The following is a 25,252-nucleotide window of genomic DNA, read 5'->3' as shown; positions in this document are numbered from 1 at the left end:
GACCATGATTCAGGGTTTGCTTTCAGAGCACGGGTTTCCCAGTTGACAATTCTACTCAGTAAGCTCTACGCCATTTCACACTTGGACTGAAGGGTTAAAATACACAGTTGACATGTATTTAAACATCATTCATTGTTTAGTGTCCCTCTGTTTATTTATGTGGACCAAAATTACAGCATGTAGCAAATGCTTTTCCCTACAGGACAGACAACAGACGGAGAGATGGACACCCCCGTCTCCCACCCTCACTTTGGAAGTGCGAGGGAACTACCTTTATGAACCATGAGTTCTAAGATAAAAATTTCAAAGAGCTCACGGAATCTACTGGCTTTCCTTTTACAGCCCCCACATAAGGGCTTACATTTCCTATAAGGCTCAATAAACAGAGTTTGTTGCTTTGCATAAATGTATGAAAGTGGCAGGCTGTTTGTTCCCTTTGTCAATAAATGTTTTATGTCATCGCCTCCATGCCGGAATCTCTTGTGTAAATTATGAATTAGGCTTGGTGGAGTAGCCCAGCAGGGTCGGCCTGCTGAGGGTCAACAGGCTGTGACATTCAGCAGATGCTTCTCCATTGCCGAGTGGCCTAGAGATGCCTCTGGTGTGGTATTGAGGGCTGGAAAATTGTTTGGGTGGGTAGAGGACGGTCAGGTCCTCGGGAAAGAAGCTCAAGGTGTCTGTGTGTCATATGGCTAATTTTATAGACCACAAAAAGGGTTTTCCTATTAAAGCCAAGTAGTTCATTGTCATTGAAGGACGTGGCTCCTCCTTCATAGGAAAAGACATACTGCTCCAATGAACCGTTTCTGACCCCCAGCCTCTTCACGTGTGTACAAGGGGTTCCTAGCACGATTTGGCTCTTGCGACGACATAAAGGTCATCACAAAGGACACAAAGATAGCTCAGTGCCTGCCAGTTTTCTCTGAGAAAGTGTAGTCTGGGGCTCCTGGAATGTCTCATTTGTCATGAGAAGTCTAAGATCTCAATCTTCATATGGAATCTGCTATTTTGAAAATGTTGGCATTGTTACTCCCCATCTAGAGCAAAGCCAATGTATCGGTGAGCAGGGCGGTTGCCTGTGATGCTAATTAGTGGTCCAAGTTCGAGCCCCCATCAGAAGTTCATCTCTAACACATGTAAACATCTTGTGTTTACAGAGGACACTACTGAATCACTAGCGTGCGGCTGAAAATATGATAAAATATGTATCCGTGTGAAACCAAAATATATACTCAATATAATTAAAATATCTCAGTAGTAAAGAAATGTACAGTAGTGTTCCACAAGTATAAAGTTACTGAGCACACTTCTTTGGTAGACATTTTCCTTCCTGTATCTTATTTATGATAGGATTGAAACAGTCCAGAAGTACTGCATCCATATAAACCCTGGGCCTAAAGTCTGTTAGATGTTTTCTGTCTTTAATGTCTGATATTTTGTAGAGGTCACACCCATCTGGAGTTAATCCCTCCAATATCATATTGTTCAGATTTCTACAGCAGGATTAGTAAGAATGGTGTTTGAAATCTTCTTAATTTGGCAAATATTCTGAGCTGTCTCTTGCTTCATTTTGTTTGAGTTGTTCCTGTTTGAGGTGCAAGCTGCCTGACTAACCTATATTGGCCTTGAATTTGGCGTCCCCCTTCCTCAGCCTTAGTGTTGGGATTACATCCATATACTACCATGCCCATTATTCTCAATTACTTTATTATTTCCTTTAAAATATTTTAAATATGCAGTTACTGACTCAATCTTCCTCATCATTAACCCCAAGTGTCCAGGGTGCGATCATGGTATCTCAACTCGGTGCCTGTTCAGCCCCGAGATGATTTCCCTGGATGGGTGAGCTGAACGTACCTGTCGTGTTTAATGATTGCTTGCTCAGAATAATTTCAGACAACTGAACATATATATGCCTAACATCCTCCTAGGGGAAAGAAGGGGGACAGAATATGAATGTTTTAATTTATGCAGGATGCAGCCTCCACACAGCCTGAAAATCGGCGTGTGTGTGTGTGTGTGTGTGTGTGTGTTCTGTGTTTTAAGATTTCCTGGTACTTTATATGGATTACCCATGAGCATCATCATCTTCTCTGTGACAATGTTTTGAAAGAGCTCATTTATAACTATTTCTGCTGGTATGAAACACCACTGAAGTTAACAGCATCTCACACTGTGAGGTCATGGGGCATCTTCATGTTGTAACCCTAGCTATAGACCTCTGGGCAGAAACTGGTCTGTGGTGGTACACACCTTTAATCCCAGCATTCGGGAAGCAGAGACAGGTGGATCCCTGATTGAGAAGCTAGCCTGGTCTACAGAGTGAGTTGCAGGACAGCCAGAGCTACACAGAGAACCCCTGTCTCGGCGTGAGGGGGAACACCTCTGGACAGATGGTCAAGCCTCTGCCAGCCTCAGTCTTCAGTGGAATGGATTTGTTACCTGAGTTTGACCCCCTGCTCCCACACATAGGGACACACAGACTGTGGTACTGTGGGTGAAACTGAGCACATATGTGTGTGGTCAGTTGTCATGGCTGTTATATCAGCATCATTTCCATGCGTTAAAGGTATCATTTTGTGAGTTTCATGTGGTTTCTGATCTCTTCTGTGGATTCTACCTAGCTACTTCCCTACTCTACACAGGACTTTGATGTATAATACGGAAGCAGAATCTGGGCATCTGTATTTTTTCCCAACCCTTTCTTCTAATTTGTTTCTAAGGGATCAGCAGCTGGTGGTTGGGCCTGGCCTGACCCCACACTATCATCTCTGTTACGGCACGGGACATTCTTGAGGAGGTGCTATAATTCCTAAATTAGTCTAACAGGATGATAGATGAAAACTGTCTTGGTTCGGCAAAACCCAGTTGTGACTTTTGTTTTGGCTCTGGTCCAAACTAATTCCTTAATAACTAGAATTCCCTTGCCCACCTCTCTCCCCTTAGGGACCAGAATCAGCAGGCTAGCCTTGTCATTGTAGCAGAAAATATCTTCAGTGGCTTCTCCCAGCCTGGGCCTTGCAGCCATCAGTGCTGGTAGGAAGTTATTACTTATGGAAGGGCAGAAGCGAGACCCCAGGGCTCTTCCGACCAACAGTTTTGTTCGCCAGGGGGACTTCCTGGTTGAGACTGGCTTTCCTTTCTTTCCCAGACCACTACCACGACTGATTCTTCCTGCAATTAAGTCATTTCCATTATTTCCTATCATGATTTTCTCTCGCCCTAGAGATGTAAAATGTTAGGGCAAAATACAGGCAGGCATTCATGCTGCTCGTGCATTTAGGGAGTTGGGGAATTTGCCTTTTAATTACTGTAAAAATATGATTATTTAGGGACGAGGCACCATCTCTGCAGAGCCTGCAGAATTTTCTGCAGCAACAGGAATAGGGGCTCATGAATAAGGACGAAAGTAGGTGAGTTGGCAGGTCCCGGAGGAAGAGCAAGCAGCGTGAACTGTACCCGTCCTCAGCATCCTTTGTTGACTCCAGCCAGATCGTGAAGGTGCATCCCTGCCTCTCTTTCCTGTCTGTAACATGGGTTCACGCCAGTTGCCCCTCAGCTGTGGCTCGGCAGGCATCTGCAAGTGTCGAACAAAACCAATTTGTTAAGGCAAAGTGCTTACCTACCTAGAGCCCCAGTCTCTAATCACACTCATTTCCCGGGCAGAAAGAAGCCTCGGTCTTCGTTTTGCATAACATCCTACAGATTTAACTTTAGCTCCCAGCAAGGTCTCTTTGGTTTTTTGAGGCGAATAGCTGTGGCATGTGTATTTTGCTTCCCTTGATGTGTTTTTAAGTTCTTAATGGCCGCTGCGGCCACTGTCGGCGCTGCGTCTCCAGCTCTAGTTTCGCTGGGCACCGTCCTGTAGGTCTCAATTTAATCCCTACCTTGTAAGAGGATCAAACCTCGTTCCTGTGTGTTCTCATTGAGCCCCCCATGAACACTGTAGCTGAACACGTGCTGAATGAGTCACTGCCGTTCTCCCCACACGAGACAGGAAATGAATTCTCCAAGCTCAGTGGGTTTGTGGTGGTGCCCCTGGTGATAGGATACCTGGTACTTAGTAGGATTCCAGTAAGAATTACTGATGGGTGGCTAGGTGCACAATGGATAGATGGGTAAATGAATATATGAAATGTTCCTGTGTCCTGCATTTTATTTGATGTCTCTTCCCTAGCCTATCCTCATGACCTAGAGGACCCCCAGCCTCCCTCCCACTCGCGAGTGTGCACTGCACACACATGGACACCCTAGAAGGCAGCCTGTGGGGGAGGGGGACCAAAGGCAGATGGTAGGTCTTGGACTCAAAGCCCCGTGGCAAGTTGGGAAAGTAAAAGTCACATAAAGTCCTAGGAAAAGTTGTTCTAATTTCTGCCTTCGGAGGTAGAGCTGAGGATGCTTTTGGTTCGCCCCTGCTCTGTGTTCTCAGGGATGGGGAAGAATACCTAGAGGCAGAGATTGGCCTCGGGAAGGGTCTTGTGTCTGATTCAGCAGCACATAAGAGCTCTGACCAATACCAGACGTGTCTCAGGATGGAAAATCATAACCGAGTCCAATAGATTCCAGTATAGTCCTTGTGGGATCCTTCAAGCCACAGCTGACTTAGCTGGCCCCAGACATCCTCTGCATGCAGCAAGGCAGGGAAGCGGTGAGCAGCGGCATTTGTTCCTTGGGTACTAAGAACAACCTGTCTCCGTTTCTATCTCCTGTCTGTTCTTAAAGTGAATTTAGACAAATTAGTTGTATGCCTCCATTTCTTCTTCCATCGACTAGGGGAAAGAAAGGCTGAGCTTGGATATTGTGTGATCCCAACACTCGACAGACCAAGACAGAAGAATGATGAGTTCGAGTTCAGGCTGGGATACGTGACGTGATGCATGCCCAGCGTGTCAAGGAAAGGTGGCATGGAGCAGGGTACCCACTACTGCTCAGCCTATGGTGGTCTGATAGGTAGCTGGCCAATGGACATAACGTGTTTTGCAGAGGACAGGGCATGTCATAGATTGTCGATAGTCGGTCGCTGTCATCGGTAGCATCATTTTGACTAACTGCAAGAGTTTCTGGTGGGAATTCTATGCCAAGCTTTATGGCTGCTTCCCTTTCCGACTGTGACAGAAACCACAGTTTTTTCTAGCCTGTCTGCCTACGTACCTTTGTCCCTAACTGTTTCTGCAAAGACCCAAACACAGTGTCCAGAGTATGGCCCTGGCAATCCTATACTTCACCTTCAAATATTTTCACAAGGGCTATTGAGACAACCTTAAACTGTCTGCTAATCCATATTGTGCAGTAGCTAGGGTGTGGGCTGTGTACACAGGCATGACATAAATTAAATAGTGCTGACAGCGTGTGTGTGTGTGTGTGTGTGTGTGTGTGTGTGTGTGTGCGCCCAGCCAGCCGCCCTACTTCCTTAGATCATTTAAGCACATTTCATATACTGGAATGTGTTATGACTTCAGCAGCTTCTGAATAAAAGTTGGGGGAGGGAAACGAAAATCCAAAACATGGCACTAGCCCAGCTCCCCCGGGGAGTTATTTAAGGCAGCTTGGGTACTTCTGTGGAAATTGGGCTTCGTCAAAGAACGGCCACTGTTCTTTTAGAGTGCGGGCCCCTCCCCCCTCACTGGGGGGAAAAGAGTATATCCTTCTTTTATTTTTAGATCTGAGGTGAGAGTGTGAGTCCAGATCTACTGTCAAGCTGTCTTTCTTTCTCCGCTCACTTGGAGCTTGTCTTTTCAGCTTAGGTCTGATCTCGTGCTGTCTTGGGCAGGTGGTTCGGCCTCTTCTGACTTCCCTGATTTTCATCAGGGATGTTTAGGCTAAATAACCTTTTGTGGTGTCTTGCAGCTGGTTAAACGTTTGATTTCATGATTTCCCTTCTTTGTTACAGGAAGTGCATGCCTCGAGCATAGGAAAGTTTTCATTGTTCACATTGAAAACTTACGCTTTGCGTGTTCTGACTTAGTGTGAGCGCTGCTGTGTCCACGCGTGTACATTCTTGTTTTCCTTTCTTATTTCTCCTCTCTTACTCTTTCTGTTTCTCTTCTTCTTCCCTCCCTCCCTCTTTCTCTCCTTTCTTTCCCTTTCTTCCCTCCTTCTCCCCTTTCCTCTTTTGAGGGGTAAGCGTAATTTAGAATTGATTTCTCCATTTCTGTAGGCCTTGCTGGATGCATGGTCACTTGATCTCAGTGGAAACGACCCATGCCTGGACATACACCAACACTCTTGCTGTTGGCAGGTTTTGGAAGACTGCAGCCAGGGTCCTAAGGCCATCTGAGTCACTGTTAATGAACCAGACTGCCTGAAATGCTCCATGGCTGCCTTTTGGCACTTGGCAGCCAAATCTTTTTCCTGTTAGTTTCAAGGTTGTCAGATATCATTATCCCCAAGTATTAAAATTTTCAAAGAAAGGAGGCAGTGTGTTTGATTTATAGAATAATTATCTAACTTCAGCTCCAACTTGGCTTTGGCAATGGTTTTGCAAGCACTCGAAAATTAAATCCATTTTTTATGGCACTACAAGGCATTATCTCACAGCAAATGATAATTAAACACCTGTGAAATCAATTAGCCCTTTAAGCAGGGGGAAAAAAAGTTTTCCAATTATGTTTTCACACCTCCAAAACTTTTATAATTCCAAACCCTGCACTTGTGGAGAGGGGTATGGTTGATTGGCGGCGGCTGGGCTAACTTTCTGTAAAGATCATCCCTAAATTTTGCTCAGAATCCACCCTGAGACAGTTTGTCTTAAGGGCGTGCATAGGAAGAGGACGGAATCGCCGCAGCCGTCAGCGCCCCACAGCTGTGTGTCTGACACAGCTGAGGCATCACCTTCTCTAAAAAGGAAGTGACTCACTTTGTTTTGATGCCAAGTTTCACGTGGCGGTTTATTTGAAAGTCAGGAGGCCTTAGTGAAAACGGCGCAGTAAGATGTTCCACGTGACAGAAGTGCTCGCTCCTGAAGGGCCCCATAACCAAGAGTTCCGAACCAACTTAGTTACGATTCACACCCTGAAAACAGACCAACTGGCTGACAGCTAGGATGTAATGCAATGGGAAACCCTTCCAGCAGCCTTTTTCTTCTTCACCTTTGGCAGTGGTGACAAATTCACTTTTCCGGATGCTTTTGGAAAACAGCCGATATTTCCCTAAGGAAAGACGAGCATAATGCCTTTGACATCTACCTGTGACGCAGACCAAAAGCTGCTCCAAGAAGGATTAGTCTCGTCCTTTCTGATGCTCACAGGTACTTAAGTTTGCTCAGTGTTTTCTGATTACCTGCTTTGCTACGTCCTCAGGACACCTTGCTAAGTAGGCAAGACCAGAATGATTCCCAGTTTTATAAACCAAAGTAGACTCAAGTCAATATAGCTTGCTTAAGATGAGTCAGGGACCAGGTCCAGAGCAGAAAGTTTATGTGAATATTAGTCCCTGCAGGCTTTACTACATCACTCTACGTAAACAGGTTAAATGATGCTTTTAAAAAAAATATTTTCGGTTGTTCCTGAAGACATTTTTAATGGGTCTTGCTTTTAAAGGAGATGGCATTTAGAGAAGTTGACAAATATTAGCTTTGACTGAAGAAATAAGGCTAACATTGCACAGGACAAAGATAAAAGGGGTCTTTTCAAGATCCGTTTGGAAACGTGTGTGACGGTTTCTTTTGAGCACCAGCAGCAGTTGGATGCTTTGCAACCTCATAAGCATTGCAGACCCTGAAGAATGAGCTGAGGGTTGAACGCTCTGACATTCGTTCAACAAAGACATCACAAAAGATTACTCTAGGCCGGACGTGTACTCAGGACTGGGGTAATAGGAGTGAACAAGAAAAGGTGTCTTCCTGCTGTTACACAGCGTATGTTAGGTTTCAGCGGGAAGTAACAGAGAGCCCTCAATTATCGGCGAATCAATCCCACACCAGTTATGTTTTAAGGGGTTATTTATTTTGGGGGGTAAAACTTACATACACCATAAACCGTCAGGAAGGGAGCCTAGTTGCAGGAGCCGGGAGCAGGAGCCAGGAACAAGCACCGGAACCAAGAGCCGGAACCAAGAGAGACCTTATCCGGAACTGCTTCTCTTTTTAAAAGAGAAATATACCACGCCCCAATGGGCTGGTATTTCAGCAGCTATTGGCTGACGGAGCGGAAGTCGCTCCCAGCTGCACTATGGGCTCGTATTTCAGCGACTATTGGTTGAGGCAGCGGAAGTTACTCCCACAACACCCCTGCATTTGCATGTCTGTGCACCCCCATACCAAAAGGGGAAAGTTATACTTTCTGTTGACATCTTCTCTGATGAAACTTACATCTTACATTTGAGCGCCCTAGATGTCTGCAGCACTCAACGATATTAATATATGCCATTCCAAGGTCTTGTTTGCATGGTCAGTGTCAAAGGCCCAGGACTGAGTTGTTCCTGTCTTAAGTCAAAAATTAAAAGCCTGTAATGGTGATAGTGGGAGAGAAGATGGGAAGGCGAGGTTACCCAAACCAGGGCTGTTTTCCAACGTATTTTGTAATCACTTAAGTACAGGGATCAGACAGAAGGTTTAAGAACTGACAAAGAGCGCAGTGTCTCAGACAGGCTCTGTCTCCATCCTTGTCTTCCCTGGCTAGGAGAAAAGCCCATCAGGAATTCCAACCATTTGCCTCACCTAAGGGCAGACAGGGGTAGCCAGGGAGGACAAGATGTCTTTTCTTACTTCATTAAGGGAAGTTTGTGGAACATTAGGGTGAGCCCGTTACTTCTGTGGGTGGAAAGCCCTTCCTTTTGGACCGAGTCAGTGTTTGTCCTTGGTGAGAAGCCATCAGGAGGGTCTGCAATTGTTCTCCTCAGCTCAGGCATGGAGGAAGGGCAGGCGCGCGCTCAGTGAGAACACCGCTGTGCATATATTTGACGTGATGTTCGCATAATGCTATTTATCAGGCCTGGTGAAGCACGAATTTCCAATTCTCATCACTGTTCAAGGAGAAGATAACTTTTTAACAAGTTGCCAGACCTTTAGAAATAAAGACAGAGAAAGTGGGGTTTTAACTGTACAAAAGGAAAACCAAGAACAAAAGATTGATTTCTGTGTTGTTTTGTTCCGAGTCCCATTGAAATTGGAGCATCACCTTAGGCAGGCTTGGCTTGATCAAGACTTGGATATATGCTTATTGGTTAAAAGTTGAGCTTGTCCTAATGAAGAGTTATACCATTTCATGTTCACCTTCCTTTTTTCAAAGTCCCTATCAACACAATGTAAGTCGGCAAATGCTAGCCATAGGTAGGTAGGTGGGTTGTGGGTCAAGAGATAGTAAGACCGAAGTCCTGACTTATGAAGTCTGAGGGAAGGAAGACATAAAATGAACAACTCAGCTGAGTGAGCATCAGATTCAAGGCAGGGCATGGGACTGGAGTGGTCATAGGGACTTCCTCTAGACATCAGGAGAGGAAGTTAGGCGAGAAGTCAGGGGAGGCTGAAGTGGTCATTTCTGGTCTAGGGAACTTTCTCTAGGCAGCCAGTGTGAAGACGTTAAGCAGAAAGGCAGGGGAGACTGAAGCGTCCACTTCTAGACCTCTGTCGTCCTCACCTGTCCACATGAGGGAAGCTGTCCTGAGAATATATGCTCCCTGCTGCCCGTCTTGCCAAGTCCTCGTAACCTTTACTCTATATTTCCTGGCCCCGTTCCACTTGGCCGTCTCCTGTGGCCCAGCACCTAGGGAAACGCTAATGGTAAGATAATGCCCTTGGCCTTCTCCTTTCCTGAGTGGCCCTGTTATATATCTCTTCTGAAACATTTATCCACCCAAGGCCATTGTCACAGTGTCTCCTCTTCCCTTTGTACCCAAGTAACCCTTTATTTCATCCTGTCACAAATGGCTGTACCTCTAACCGGAGAATTTAGACTCAAGTGTCTTGGACCTGCATCCCTCTCAGAATAGTTTTCAAATCCAGCACTGAAAGTATAAAAGCGGGCGCAACCACAAGACCCGTGTCCTCCTGAAAGCTCCTAAGATTGATGTCACAGGGCACAGTGTGTTACAAATCTCTGTCTTCACCTTTGCTACCTCTGTGTTCCTCTCTCCTAGGAAAGGCACTGAGGGACTGTTGGACACACAGCCAATGCTGCTTTCCTTACACAAATGCCACAAAGCCTTCGAGCGATGCATGCACCATCATCACCTGTGAAACAGGAACAAGAGTTGTGCCTACTCCTTGGGGCGGTTCTAACGATGCAATGCAATGGGGAACATAGATTGTGTGGCTCTGTGCCCTGCCCACAGCAAAGGCTGAACCAGTGGGATTATTAGTAGTATAATTATTGTCATTAGCGATTATCGTATTTAATCATGTGTTTATATATTAACCATCAAGCTGCTGGTTAATGAGCAGGAACCAGGAGGTCTTTCTTGGTAGCCCTCACTACCCTGGAGCTAGCAGTGTAGATCTGCCTACCTGTGCTGCCTGAGTACCGGGACTGAAGGCTTGTCCCACGAGGATGTTACCTACCCTTTTGGAAGTACACAGTATATTAATAATACATGCTGTGTTTGTGACTGTGTGTGAGTGACTGTCAGTGACTCTTCAAGGTAGGCGTGCAATGGACAAGATTCAAAACAATAGGGATTCTAACTCGGGTGTGTTCGAGAGCATATTTGACGCCAGGCATCCCCTTCCTCTCTTTCTCTGGCGGTAAAGACAGGTGTCACTGTATCCGCCTTATATCAAACCTATGCCTATGGCGGTCATGTGATGACACTTAGAGTCAGTGCCTCTCCCAGGAGCCTTGGCCCGCAGAATGCTACCTTTCACCTCCGGTCCCTGTCTTGAAATAGATTTTAAATTGACATATGGAGAAAACTGTCCTCTGTAGAAGCTAGGAAATATGAAGGGATGGCTGTCAGCACCCATCCTTGCTTTTGTACATGCCTCCCTGTCTGCAGCAGACAGCCTAGAATTGGTAGTCTCACACCAGAGGTCGCAAAGGAAGGAATATCACCTAATCCTTGCCATGACTGGTTGGTTGCCTGTTGAATGTTCAAGACAAGGAATTGCACCACCTTTAAGTAACAGCTGCTGCTGTAGGGGCGTTGCTGACTCTCCCTAAGGCTGTCGCTGCTCTACTCGGTCATAGTCAGCGCACAGTTCCATGTAGTTGGATAACTGATTGACATGTATGTGAAGCAGCTCAGTTATGTGCATAAGACCTGTAAGTATGTGTCAGGCGGACACAGATTCCGCCAACCAAACAGATGTTCTGTAACCACTGGAACCCGTGCTTTCCCATGCTGTGAGTACGTTTCCATGACCTCAGCACGGTGGCCAGCTGTACCCACTTTCTAACTCCTACTTCATGTTTCTCAGGTCAAATCTGTGCCAGGCATCAATTTCATATTTTCTCACAAGCTTAGAAAACAAAGGCCCGTCATGTGTGGCGTCCCAAAGGTGACCTGGGACCAAGAAAGAACCCTCTAACTGACAGCTGCTGGGTGAGCGGTCCTGAGCTGAACTGCTTCATAGTTGCCTCCATAAGAATTGCATGTCTTCAGACACCACAAGCGGTGGACTGACCGGAAGCAGCATTGTGTCGCGGAAAGAAAATGGCTGTAGAATCAGGCCCCTGGAGTTGGGGCACTGGTATTGCGGTCCTAGCGGTGACCCTTTCCAGTGTTCTCAGCTCTGCCTGTGAAGGATGCCTTTGGGCTCATGTCATTCTTTCTCTGGAGCTCTTCAGTGTCTCACACTCACCCTCCTGGACTAAGGTCTGAGCTCCAGGAAGGAGCAAGCGAGGTCATCCTATTGGGCCCCCTCCTGAGCTAGTAGCCTCTTTAACCCTTTCTGACCCACTCCAAAGTGTGTGCTTTCCCTCAACTTGGACCCTTTGTTCCTGATGCCCCCTGCTTCTAGCCTAGAAATGCCCGTCCCCTCCCTGGACCTGGTAGTTCTCTCTCCCCCATCAGTACTTAGCCTTAAGTCCTAGAAATCTGTGTGATCTCTGTTCTCCTTATCCTCACTAATGCCACCAGTGGCCATGCCTTATCTTCCCTGCATAAACCAGCTTGTGCCCCCACATGACTATCTCCCCCCCACTCTCCCCCCCCCCCCGCCACTGATTTATGATTTTCTGACAACTTCACAGTCTTTTCACTGGATTGGGAGCTTCTTAAGTGGTGCATGTGAGAGACATAGTCTTGACTTTTGCTGAATTGGTGGAAGAAAACACAGAGAGAGAAAGAGAGAAACAGAGACAGAGGCATTGCTGCGCATATTCCTAATTCATTTTCCTCATCCGGGGGCCCTCTGTGGAACTTCAACCATCCCCAGCATTTTCCTGCTGATTCTTTTCATAAGAGATGGGACTCAAACACTGGGTGTAAACACAGGAAGAGTAACTACTTATAAGGGACGGGGCTAGCAGGAGCAGATGAGCCGTGAATGTTCCCCCAGTTCCTAAATAAGTACTTGAAACAAACTATCACCTATCACCTCGGGCAGACGGAATTGTGTGAGTCTGGAGGTTAGAGTCCCATTGCTGTCTTCCTCCCTGTCCTCTGTCTGTGACTAGCAAAATGGCAGGATCATTTGGCAAATGTGCCCTGACATTGGGTCTACGGGAATGCCAGGAAGACTGAGAACGAGAAAGATGCTTTTAAACTCCACACTGCTACTGTGGTTTGGCGTGCGGCTTCTGTTTCCCTTCTTCTTTTCCAGGGCCTGCTTCACATTTGTCTCTTGGCTGTCTTGGCAAATCTGTTTTTGTTTTATTTTACTTTTATTGTTGGTAGTTTTTAAAAAATGTTTATTCCATCCCTTCTGATATAATTTGCCATAATAACTTGCAATTGCATACTGCTTTCTTGATTATGCTGCATGTACATAATTTCATTTGAGCTCCACAGCTTTGAGACTGAGCTAAGAGATTTGCATGGGGGTCACACAGGCGATGCAAACTCTAAATTCTCCAGCCCAGATTTCCTCGTTCACAACTGCCTGTATTCCCCGTTATCTGCTGTCTTCCTTCAACTGTGGTGATTATAGTGAGCATTTTCCTAATTGTTTACAAGGTGCCGTGCTTTAGTTAAAATGCATCGTTTGATCAGCCCTGCGGAAGGATCATCCCCTTCCAATGAACAAGGAAACTGAACCTAAGCAAATTACCATTCCCTCGGATCACCTCATTTGCATACAGCAAGCCTGGAATGTGAACCCGGGGTTTGGCTGCTTGACCACGGAGCTCTTGATTACTAGGTTCTTAACTACCAGGCTTGGGCTGCTCAAAATGTCCTGTGATTTACAGAGGATTCGCATAGAATCCGGGGCTCTCTCCCCAGAGTTCTTGATTCAGCAGGCCTGGGTAATCCTGAGGTCTCTGCACTTCCCAGGGAAGGCTGGGAGAACACTTGGCGGAATGAAAGGTACCACTCTACACCACCCCAGCCAGTTGCACTGACTCACTACTAGAAACAATGCATTTGGTATGGTGACAAAAAAAAAAAATTCAAACGTGTTATTCCATAGCTCGTTTTAAATGGGGGTATATCCCATACATTATTCGGGACAACCGTAGGAAGAAAAGTATTAGAACTCTTGAGTGGTCCTTGTTCTTGTTTCTAGGATAAATTCAGGACCACGTCCTTTCATTGCGTGTCTCTTTGTAGCCACTTAGGAAAACTCTGCTACTTCCTGTGTCATTTGTGTCATCACCGCTGGAGCGGGGACTGCCATGCCTGTCTGCGCAGTGGAGCAAAGCGGTTTACCAGTTAAAGGTGGAAGTTCTCTGAGAGCGGTCATCACAACTCCTTTCCCACTCACGTAGGCCGGTGTGCTTGTCTTTAAGCTGTGTGTGATTAGAAGGGGCTTTGCGTTCCCTGACTTAATCGGGAGACCTGGTCTACTTTACACGATTGTCCTCCCACTTGGCCTCTCGAGTCTGTCTGTCTGTCTCCCCCACCTCTAACTGATGATAGCCACCACTCGATTCTTCCTCCCTGTGATTGTGTGCTGCCACAAGTGCTGTTAAAATGGAGCAATGCACTGCGTACCCTTTAGGGGTGGCTTTGGACTCAGCATCAGCATCCTTGAGGTTCTCGTGTACGTGAGTAGTTTGATCCATCTCGGTTTCTTTTATTTGTTTCCCGAGAAGTGTTCTAGGCAATGTATACCGTCGTCCGTTGCCTCATTCACGCCTTGAGGGGCATCTTGGTGCTTTCCACTCTGGGGCTATTACAGTTAAAACTGCGCTACACACTTGCGGACAGTTTTTCCATGTAAAAATAAGTCTTCGTTTCTCTGGGTCTGGGATAAATGCCCAAGTACAAGTTTTGGGTCATATGAAAAGTCCATTTTTAGTTTGAGGACGAACTGCCAAATTGTCCCCAAAGAGACCTCACCATTTTCCTCTCCTACTGGCACCTTGGAAGAATTCACGTTTTCTACACCTTATCAGCTGTCCCCTTAAATAATGCCCAGTGATGCCTCATTGTGTTTTGATTTCCATTTCTCCAATGACTAGCGATATTCAGTATCTTCCTGTGCTCTTCTTGGCTCCTTATTCATTTTCTTTGGGGAAAATATCAGCTCACATTCTTAGCCCATGTTTACACTGGATTCCCATTTTGTTGAGTCAGAAGTGTTCCTTACGTATTCTAGACAAAACTTCCATATCAGACGTGTGATTTGGAAATGTTTACTCAGCTTTAGTGGGTTGTCGTTTCCCTTCCCGGTAGGAGTTGGGTGTAAATGTGTCTCCCAGGGTGCAGTTCTCAGTCCTCATAGGCAGAGGTGGAAACAGGTCTAGTGGAGCAGGTCATGGGACAGGGGCCAGTCACCTAAGGCTGAGCAGATTTCTCAAATGGACGTTCCTCTCTTTTGTTTGTGCCTTTGGCACTATTTCAAGAAGGTTTAAATCCGACTTTCTTTTTGATTTTTACTAGTAAAATGTTTGGGGGAGCATTCCACTGGGTTCCTATGTGCCACACCGAAGGGATGGCTCTAGTTTTCTTTGCTGATGTGAGCCCCTTTAGGAGATTTTATATTTTATCCATTGTCCGTTCATTCTTGGGTCGATAAACCAACTACCTCTGAATAGGGTCTGTCTGAAAGTGACAGTATCGTCAGAAATGTTTCTTAGAAGGACAAATGAATTAAATAAATGGTTCAGTTAAGTAAAAGGGCGTCACAGGAGGCGGAGTTGAAGGATACCAAACAGGAAGTGCCCCAATTAAAACCGGTAGCCGGCCTAATTAAAGGGTATCGATACCTTTTCACTTGGAATACCTCAGTATTTCATGAAGTCACTGACCAATAGAACTGAAAAGAGAAAAGGGTTTATGAGCTGAGCATGCTGAAAAGTTGAAATAGAAAACATTTATCTCAGTTACTTTTTGTTGCCATGAGGAGACAACATAACCAAGGCCACTTATAAAAGTAAGCATTTAGTTGCCTACAGTTTCACAGGGTGAACCCATGACCTTCATGGTGTCGAACATGGTAGAAGGCAAGCAAAGCATTGGACCCTTGAGTGGTATGGAAAAGGAGGAGACTGGGCCTGGTCTAAGACTTTTGACACTTCAAAGCCTACCCACTATGACACACATCCTCCAACAAGGCCAGACCCAATTCAGTTGTAAAAATGGATGCCCAAAACACGTATGTGTTGGGCTCATGGTCTCATAGCAGGTACTAACTGGCTTACACGGCTTCACACATCTCATGCTATGAATGGCTTCAAGCTTCAATCATGTGGCTTCGTTTGCTACATCAGCAACTAATGCTTCTGTGGACCCCTTTAAAAGTCAACACCCCGGTGGAACTGTCGCTTGACTTTTCCCCAAGAGTTTTCTGCCCTTCTTTTTCTTCCACACACTCTAGAAATTAAATTCTGCAAGTGGAGACTTTGAAACTTGTTACCATCCAGGACACTAATAAGATTTTACATTTTTAGCAGTTTAATGATGAGGATGTAGGACTCTGTGCTGGTCCCTCGGGGGTTTCTATTCTTGGTATCTGTTAAACCTTGCAGTAGTCTGAAGTATAGTCGACCTTTCTATATTAAAAAAAAAAGATCAGTTTAAGTTTCGCACATAAATTTGTGTCTGTATATTCTTTCCCTCTTCTCTACCTATTAGGTAGAATTCAGACATTATCTACATTTGAACTTGAAAATACTTGTCAATTATTTTTCTGTGTTTGGTGAAAAAAGAGACGTCATTACCATCAAAATTTAATATTTTTATTTAGCTAAATTTGATCCTTCTTAAAAATCCTTTCCACTTTGAAGTCTATTTCGCAGCTTAATTAATGCAGCAAGGGCTTTTTATTTTGCTCTCAATGGAGATAATCTTAATCTATTCACAGTGACCTTTTCTTGTGCAAATTAGTTGTACATGCTTGTTTAAGCAAATGGTCCTTTTGCATGATGTCTCTTCTTAATGACGGGTTTATAATTGAAAATTGGCTTACTCCCATATGCCTAGTTTATATGAGAATATAAAAATAGATGTGGACTTTAAAAATATGAATGTATATATCAATATCCCCCCAAAAAAGAAGAGGGAGGAACCCAGTGCCTTCAGGCTATGGTTAAATTAGACTATTAGAGTTGGAAATGCTGGTGACATACGCTACTGTCAGAGCCACACCTGTCTGCTCAGCACTGGAAGTGCTTGAAAAATGAGAGTGATTTCATCTCGGCTGTACGATTCCGAGCCTTTATAGGACATGAGGTATCGCTAGCTCCCCAAGTTTTCTTAAACTCCTAATGAAGTCAAAACTGCACGACTAGGGATGTGTTTGCTGTTAATCACTTTTAAAGTAGGTGTCTCAAACAATTAAATGCTTTTCATCGGTCTGAAATTTTGCTGACAACAAGAGACAGGTGATATTTGTGATGTGATCCTTTGTCTAGAGTGTTCCCTAACAAACAAGCAAAAACAAAACAGTACAATACTATTAAATGGCATTTGAGTATAAAGAATAATCGCCTGTTCTCTATCCCAGGTTCCAATGCTTCCCTATTAGTTTGATTTCTTTGTTACCCCTCTTTCTCATCTACATGTGAGCTTTCTTCTGACCCCCACCCCCACCCCCAGTCTTTCTGCTGAAAGTCAAAGCAACCATTCTCATACTGGAGCACTGTTTGTCGGGAGTCACTGAATGTTCCTGGTTAAATGTAGAAACTCCAGTTTGAAGAGAAAACAAATGTTGGCTTGTTCTTAGGGTGGAGGTTTCCGAAGTATCTTTTAATAGAATAGAGAACAGGAACATTTAGTGTTGTGGAGTGACACGGCGTTAAGGGAGAAGCAGATGCAGAAGGAATGCTTCTCCTGCCTATGGAAGCAAACTATTTCGCCAGGGCAAAAACTACTGCATGGTGCACGCCTTTAATCCCAGCACACAGGGGGCAGAAGTGGGGGGAATCTCTTTGATTTGAGGCCATCCTGCTTCTGCATAGCAAGTTCTGAGCCAACCAGGGCTACATAATGGGACCTTGCCTCTCCCCATCTGATTTTTGGGGAACAGAAGCTAGACAAGACAACTCGGTATGAGAACCATTAGACCTGTCCTTTTATAAACTGTTTGCAAAAGAGATCCTTATTGCTTTATACAGCTTGATTGTTCCTATTTGTTCTCCCCATGCAACAAGCTCTCTGAGCACACATGGAAAAGGGAGGGTAGCCCTTTCCCGGGGCTGTTGTGCAGGATAAGTGGACACACCCCATGACCCTCAGCTGTCCAGTTTTCCCCTTGGATGTTTTCTGGCTGACCAAGCCCCTTGTTGTTCTAGGTATGATTATCGGGAAATGCTGCACAACGCCACTTTCTGTCTGGTTCCTCGCGGTCGCAGGCTTGGGTCCTTCAGATTCCTGGAGGCTTTGCAGGTGAGAGACTATGAAACTTCCCATCCTTGTGTTGAGGGTGAAAGCCAAACTGGTTTGCCATGGCTTTTGCTGAGGATGTAAAATAAAACAAAAAACTACTTCCAAGAAAATTTGGTCTAGTTTGAAGAGTCAGAATTTGAAAGAAGATTGTCTCCCTACCCTTGGACATAAGAGGACCGAATGGTCTCACCACCCAGGGACTGGATTCTTCAGGGACACATTTGCAAACAGAGGGTAGATGGGTAGACACCGTTGCCAATCTAGCTCCTGAGTTTGAAGAGGGAACTCTCTCCTTTTCCAGCAAGCCAGTCTCAGGAGCACCGACAGGGAGCTGTGGCTGTTATTTCCCCCCAGAAATGAAACTGTGGGTTAGGCCCCCATCTTGGTCCTCTGTGAATTCTAAACTCTAAGAGAGTGATGGGACTGACTTGCCCTAATGTTTCAGAGCCCTACAGTTCAGAGGAAGCTCAGAAGCCTGTGTGGAGCCTCTGCTGTTCAACCCTACTGCAGAGAGGCCTCTCCTGCTGCTCCTGCAGCCAGCCTTCCTGGATGCCCTCTCCCTCTCTTGTCCTTCCTTCCTGTCCTCCCAGAAATTAGCACCCTGTCTGAATCTGTGTATTTGAGGAGGGCTACGTAGCGTCTTCACCCTGTCATGCCAACTATGAGTCCCGTCATATCCTCAGGCTAAAGAGCTCCCTTCTGTGGCAGGGCATTCTACGGTGCTTTGTGTACTTTGAGAAGCATGCCACCACCCACTAACCTTCTTGTAGCTTCATGGGTGTTGCAAGGAGCAAATTGCTCTCTGGGTTGGATAAAGACTTCCTTGGAAGCTCCAGTGTGTCTTTGGCTTACTGGTGTGCACTGATTGTGCAGACTAGAAACGGGTATGGCTGTGGTTTGCAAGGCTCCATGCTGGAGGGAACAGTTTTGAGTTAGGTGTTGATAGGGCAAAGGAAAGCTAGTTACTGCAATAGTGAAGTTCACAAAGAGCTACCTAGGAAGGCTGGGCCCCCTCCTGCTTTCTGTTAGCTCACGACATTGGGGTGAATCATGGCGGAAGTGGATCATGTAGCACTTACATCGACAAAATTGTTATATTCAAGGTTGATTTTCTGCTCAGATTCTATTGGTGAAAGCTTTTGTTGCATCAATAAAACTTCTGCAACAAGGCCAGTCATTTCCATGGAAGTAAGGCCAACCAAATCATATGTACTAGACTAGAGAAGGGTAGTATCATTCTAAGGCAAGACTTGAAGTCTTGCAATCCGTGTGATTTGTTAATTCCGAACCACTTACTTTCTTTCTGGCCTGAGCAGTCCGGGACCATGTAACATAAGCAATGCCAGTAATTGAGTTTGTCCTGATTTTTTTCCTGATTGGAATGGTCCATGCTGTCACTGTCCTCACGAAATCCTTCCTCCGCTCAGGCTGCCTGTGTCCCTGTAATGCTCAGCAATGGATGGGAGTTGCCATTCTCCGAAGTGATTAATTGGAACCAAGCTGCCGTCATCGGCGATGAGAGATTGTTATTACAGGTAAGGAAGGGGCTGTGGCCTTGGGCGGGACAGCACATTATTGCTGCCCCCACCCAAACTTTCAAAGAAGATGGATCCAAAAGGTCAGCTCCATAAAAGAAATTTTATCGGGAGAAAATTGCCTGTGTCGTCGTGAATATGAAGTCGTTTAATATGATATTGTTCGCTTTCCCACACAAAATCTGTCCAGGTCCACAGAATATATTCTGGGAAGTAGGTGATAAAATGCCCGAGCTTTGTTGGGTGAAGGAGGGGAGGTGCATTCACCCCCCAGCTTCAGCACCAAAATTTTTAGGCTTGGCACTCCCTCAGATCCCTTGCTTGGTTCCTGTGTTCGTTTCCGGTTAAGGGCAGAGCTCGAGCCCTAGGATTGGCTGCTGTGTCCAGTGTTCCCACTACAGCAGTACTGTGCTCTGAGTCCTTGCAGGAGGGCTGCCGCTTGGAGAAATATTAAAAAAAAGGGGGGGAGCCCTAATAAAAGTTTCAGTTGCCCAAGGGGAGGCAATGCAACCCGCACAGAGAAATGGAAGGGCAACAAAAATCCGTGAGGATTTCCCAAGCCCCCTGCAACGATGTTTGAGGGTCACAGTAAACTGCCACACACGCTCACTGCACAGTTAATGTTTTCCTTTCATGGCGTGAAACACTTTATCTTTAAACCTCCACAAAGTGGAATTATTATCTCTAACGTTCTTGCTTTAAAAACAAAAGTAATTGATATCCATAAACGTGAGCTTGTAACTGTGTTTTTGATTTTTCCTTCTGGGCTCCTGGCTGGTCTGCTAAGGGGCTGGCGAGGGATTCTAGTCATCTTCTGAAGGTCCCTGGTAATACAGCCTCTCATGGAGAGCCTGTGGACTCATCAAGCCTAGGCCACGACAGCTCTAGAACATTCCTTTCATGAGGTCCTCAGGTCTGTGATCTTGCCCCTGCTGGAACCTCAGCACAAATGTGGAGGAATGTGTACTCTGAACATATGAGCCCATTCGTTGAAGTTAGCCCCTTCTGTTCCAAACAAAACATAGTTTCTAAGATGCTCTCTGAGGTTGGTGGGCGGGGGGAGGGGTCTTATGAAAAGCTAATGCTTGTAGCAACTATGGCTTGTCGTAATTCTATAGGGACATCCTCCTAGACATAGTGAGCAAAAAAAACCTCACCATGTAGAGATAGTAGATGTCTAAGTCATTCACTCCAAGTGAGTGGTCCTTTCCCACACTGCCTTTGTCTTTCCTTTTATGTTGTTTTAATAATACATGCTCATTAAAGAAAACTTTGGGTATGAAAATCATCGGTCCTATTCTCCATTTATGCTTCATGGCTCCCTTGCTGTGACAAGTTGGGGCTTATCTTGGGATGGGAAATGCCCGACACTGAAGTGTGGCTGTCCAGTGTCTTATTTCCTCACCAAAGCTGACAGATAGTTCACCTTCTGAAGTCACTTTTTTTTTCTCTTGTTTATTTGTTTTTCGAGACAGGGTTTCTCTGTGTAGCTTCAGAGCCTGCTCTGGAGCTCGCTTTGTAGACCAGGCTAGCCTCAAACTTTTAAAGAGATCCACCTGTCTCTGCCTCCCGAGTGCTGGGTTTAAAGGTGTGTGCCACCACCGCTGAGCCTTAAAGTCCCTTTTTTTACTTGACTCTAAAGATTGTATTTTTCATACCCCGGTGCCCACATTTTCTGGTATTTTTCCCTCCTCGTCTGCAATCTGTCTTTACACAGCTGCCTCCATATTGAACAGTGGCTGCACTGTTGTTAACAATGGTTTAAAGAGTTGGCACAGAGCCCAAGTGTGCGCTCTGGGAAATGTTTTCTGTTCTGTTACAATTTTCCATTTCCTGTTTCAGAACAGCTCTGGTGTTTTTAGTTCCATATGTTCTTGTCATCCTGTCACCGAGAAACATCCCGTGGCTTTCCTGTATCTTTTCTGGTCGGTCCCATTAGCTTTGTTACCATGCATAACCTTTTATTAGGACTCCATTGGGCTCCTCAACTTCTAAATCATCCCTTCCAAATCGGAATTAATTTATCACTTCCCCCTACCTGTCTCGGAGGACAAGCAGATTAATAACCACTAGCCAAATGCCGTTAGAAGTTGGAACTCCAGCCGGCCAGTCAGTTGGCGTTGGCCTCCAGAGCACTTCGTGAAGCGCTGTGAGACAGTGCAGTTCTACATAGGAAAGGGTAGCGCACACAGCTCCAGAAGTCGTGAAGACATGATGCAGCCATGGAAGAGCGGGGGCTGGGCTCGAGCCTGCATTTGTGACGTTTCTTTCCTCCCTTTTGAAGCACCATGCACTTGATTTTTCTGGAGGCCGTGCAGCAATGGTAGCTTTTGGCATTTTCCTGATGGATTAATTTTCCTGGCCGTGATAAAAACAGCCATGCCAACCTGTGTGACTTAGAGAATGCCATTGACATTTAAAAGGGCATGCTTATGAAAATAGAGGATCAGGGTTTTGGTTTTTTTTTTTTTTCTAATTTTCCCTTGACAATCTAGGTCATTTTCTCAGTGAGTAAATAAAAATAAATTTTCCTGACTTATCAAGGATCTGTGTCATGAATGGTTTATCTCCTCTAAGGATATTTTATTTCCACTTGACCTTGAGCCTCCCAGTGTTTCAACTTTACCTGCTGCCTCCATATATTTTGCAGGATTATGATCTCTTCAAAGCACAGATTTAGCACCCAGTTTGGGATGTTGACAGAGCAAGTCAGCTTTTCCTCCCATTCTTATTGTGTGGAATGTTCATTGCTTCTCCTAGGGGTGGTCTTGAATATAACAGTGTGCCACCACGTCCTTCCTCTCTACGGGGAACTTAGGTATAGCGTACTCCTGTATTTGGGGTAACTTTCTGTTTAATGTGGTTGGCAGAGCGTTCCTCATCTAGCCCAGATTCCCATGTCTGCCTTATTCACCGCATAGGAGGGAGGCACGCATGCAGAATGGGGAGCCCAACGGGGCAGCCAATAATCAGAAAGAATCACTCGTAAGAGGATAGATTACAAACGTGGTCACACTTTGAGCTGTCGGTGCAGTCGGGGAACAAGCCTAGGGAACTCGGCCAGAAATCCAAAGAGTGCATCTTAGAATTAACAAGCAGACAGTAAATAACTGCCCAGCTTTGCGTAGAATCAATTGCTCCAGCTTGAAATAGCAACTCCCTGTGTCAACAATGGTAATAGTAATAATAAACCATAAAGCAGCCTTCCCATATTGTAGACCTTGTACTAAGCACTTACATAATCTTTTTTCCAACCATCATATTAGAAATGAGTAATCGGAGAGACCAGCTAATTCATCTGAGGAAGCACCGCTAGTAAATGGTAGAACCAGAATGCCGCATTGGTACCATTAACACCTGTACTGTAGTGTCAAGCTATGCTGCTATTAAAAATAGCAAAATCCTGATGATAGCTTCAGGTGGTCATGTTCAATTAGGCTCTTACTTCTTGTATAGCCAGCATAAGGATGATTCTCTTAGCCACTAAATGTATAGCAGTATGAACAGCAAGGAAGGCCTTCCTTCAAAATTACCTAACTTGGTATAAAGCTGCCTATGAGGAAACAGTGTTTGTTTGGGAGATTCGGTGAGATTGGGGTAAAGGCTGAAGCCAAGAGGAAAGCGTTTTCAGGTGTACAAAGATTCAGACAAGGCTAGAGGAAGCATCTGCACATAGACATGGCTAAATCTGTTTGTACTGAACACAGAGGCTCGTGAACAGTCTCTAGAAACTCACATGTTTAGATACTTTATGGTTCTTGGAGTGACACTTCTTAGAAAACTTTTTTTTTTCCTTTCTCCAAAGCCTGTATCTACTTCTTGGGAAAATGTGACTGTCCATGTCAGGGCCAAAGATTTTTTTTGGACTTGAGGAGGCGGCAGAACTAGGAGTACCCTGGACAGCTGATCTGCTACTATGGAATCTTAGGACTGAGCTAAGCCAACACACAACTTGCATGCATTTGACTGCCTTCCAGGCCGCTTCTCTAGACCTGTGGTTTGTTCTGGCATTTCTTGGGGGACATTTCTACCTGGTGGTTGGTGATTTTTAATAGACCTACTTGCTATACAATGAAGGCAATGAAGAATAAAAGTGCAGCCCACGGGGTTGTTTTGACCAAGCGCATCTCTCTGTTTCACAGTTGTGATTACCGTGTGTTCTTCTTATGTTTCAGATTCCTTCTACAATCAGGTCTATTCATCAGGATAAAATCCTAGCACTTAGACAACAGACACAGTTCTTGTGGGAGGCTTATTTTTCTTCAGTTGAGAAGATTGTATTAACTACACTAGAGGTAAGTGAGACCGCGTGGCTCCTGATCTTGGATAATGATGCTTTTTTTTTCTTCTTCTCAACCTCTTTTCCACTCTTGGGTCGTGCGTTTGGTCAAACGGGACAAAATCAAATTTTCTGTCCTTGAACATGTGAGTGACTGCCCCCCCCCCACCATCTGCTTGGCCGTTTCCAAGCAAATGCCATCATTCCTGACAAATTCTCAGCGCAGAAGTGACCTGGAGAGAAGCCGTGCTCTGGACACAGAGATTGACTTTGTCGGACATAGTTTTAGAGATCCGTGGGTAATGACTGTCTTCCTGTCACTCCAGCTCAATGGCATCCTTTAAAGACATAGTTCCAGAGCGCATTTAGAAAAGAAGAGAATGACCAAGTAAGGGAAATCACCTCTACCATTCTAAAGATATGACTGGTTTAGTCACCACCATAAGTATATAGCATTTGAAGAGGCAGCCAGATTGACTCTGTGGACACATACAATCTCACCAACCAGCGTCCTGTGTTATAAGGTTATGTCAAGAGGAAAGTTCATTATCCTCACTGTATCCAGCTGGTACAGAAAGTGTTAGCCTTTATCAAAACAGAAACTCGGGCAGGGGAGTGGATAGTTATCTTCAAGTACTTTACTCTGCATGCGTGCTTCTGTGTGGGTGCGTGTGCGTGCGTGCGAGCATGCACATAGCATTAGGAATTGGACATAGAGCCGTGTTCATGTTGAGAAAGCTCTCTGCCACTGAGGCATAGCCTCATTCGCTTAAATTGCCTTGTTTGAGGCCGGAGAAAAATAGAAAATCATGAAAATGATTAAAACCACAGGAAGCAGAGCAGATAGCAGTGGCCCAAGGCTACACAGAGCACTGCAAAGAGCTAAGAAAAAAAATGGAGAAAGTTGCACACTCGTGCGTTTCAGATCTGTGAGAAAGGGAGCGATCCAACAGGCTCCTGAGGTGACCCAGGTACTTAGAGAATGGCCGGGACGATTTATTCCACACTTGGGGAGTCTTTCGTTTGGAAATTAATGGTCACTGAAAGCTAATATAATCTAGAGTAAACACAAGATACCCAGGTAATATTGCAGAATCCGAGGTCAACTGTTTGGTCCACAGGATAGTGTTCTTGCTGTGGTGAGAGTCAGAGTCAGTGCTTCTCAAAGCGCAGTGGGACCGTTTCCACATGGGCCTCACCTGGGCTCCAGATCTCAGCCCTAGGAAACCCATCACCAGGATTTCCCATGCACATGCCTGGCATACATACTGAAGCTAGGCAAACAGAAGGCCTGTTTTGATTATTTATATTCCTGTTTGGTTTTATTTTTTTGGTCAGATTGAAGGTTTTTTTCCTTTAAAAATAACCTTTTTCTCCTTTTTTCCCCCTTTCTTGAGTTGTTTTCTCATGCTTTTAGTTAACTCTTTCCAGAGTGTTCTGTTGTGCTACTTGGTGCATTTTCGGGTATATCCTCGTCTTTTTCTCCTGTCCTGCTGCTGTCCTCCGATACCCTCAGATCGTGTTTTAATCTGTCTTCATCCTAATGCCGTCCTGTAGTAAGCCTCTCCCCATC

At 45.3% G+C, this 25,252-nt stretch overlaps 1 protein-coding gene across 1 annotated transcript in view; it reads left to right on the top strand.

Moving 5' to 3' along the window:
* Ext1 (exostosin glycosyltransferase 1) overlaps positions 1-25,252 on the top strand; it is a 272,026-nt gene that overhangs the window by 218,859 nt on the left and 27,915 nt on the right. Inside the window, exons 2-4 of the mRNA XM_048457107.3 lie at positions 17,772-17,865; positions 19,293-19,400; positions 23,576-23,695. Coding sequence (XP_048313064.1) covers positions 17,772-17,865; positions 19,293-19,400; positions 23,576-23,695 — 322 coding nt within the window. The remainder of the gene's footprint in view (positions 1-17,771; positions 17,866-19,292; positions 19,401-23,575; positions 23,696-25,252) is intronic.

This window comes from Myodes glareolus, chromosome 19 (genome assembly GCF_982192425.1).
Source record: "Myodes glareolus chromosome 19, mMyoGla1.1, whole genome shotgun sequence".
NCBI classification, from domain to species: Eukaryota; Metazoa; Chordata; class Mammalia; order Rodentia; family Cricetidae; genus Myodes; species Myodes glareolus.
The sequence above is the reverse complement of the archived record's forward strand: the minus strand, read 5'-3'. Positions and strand labels throughout refer to the sequence as shown.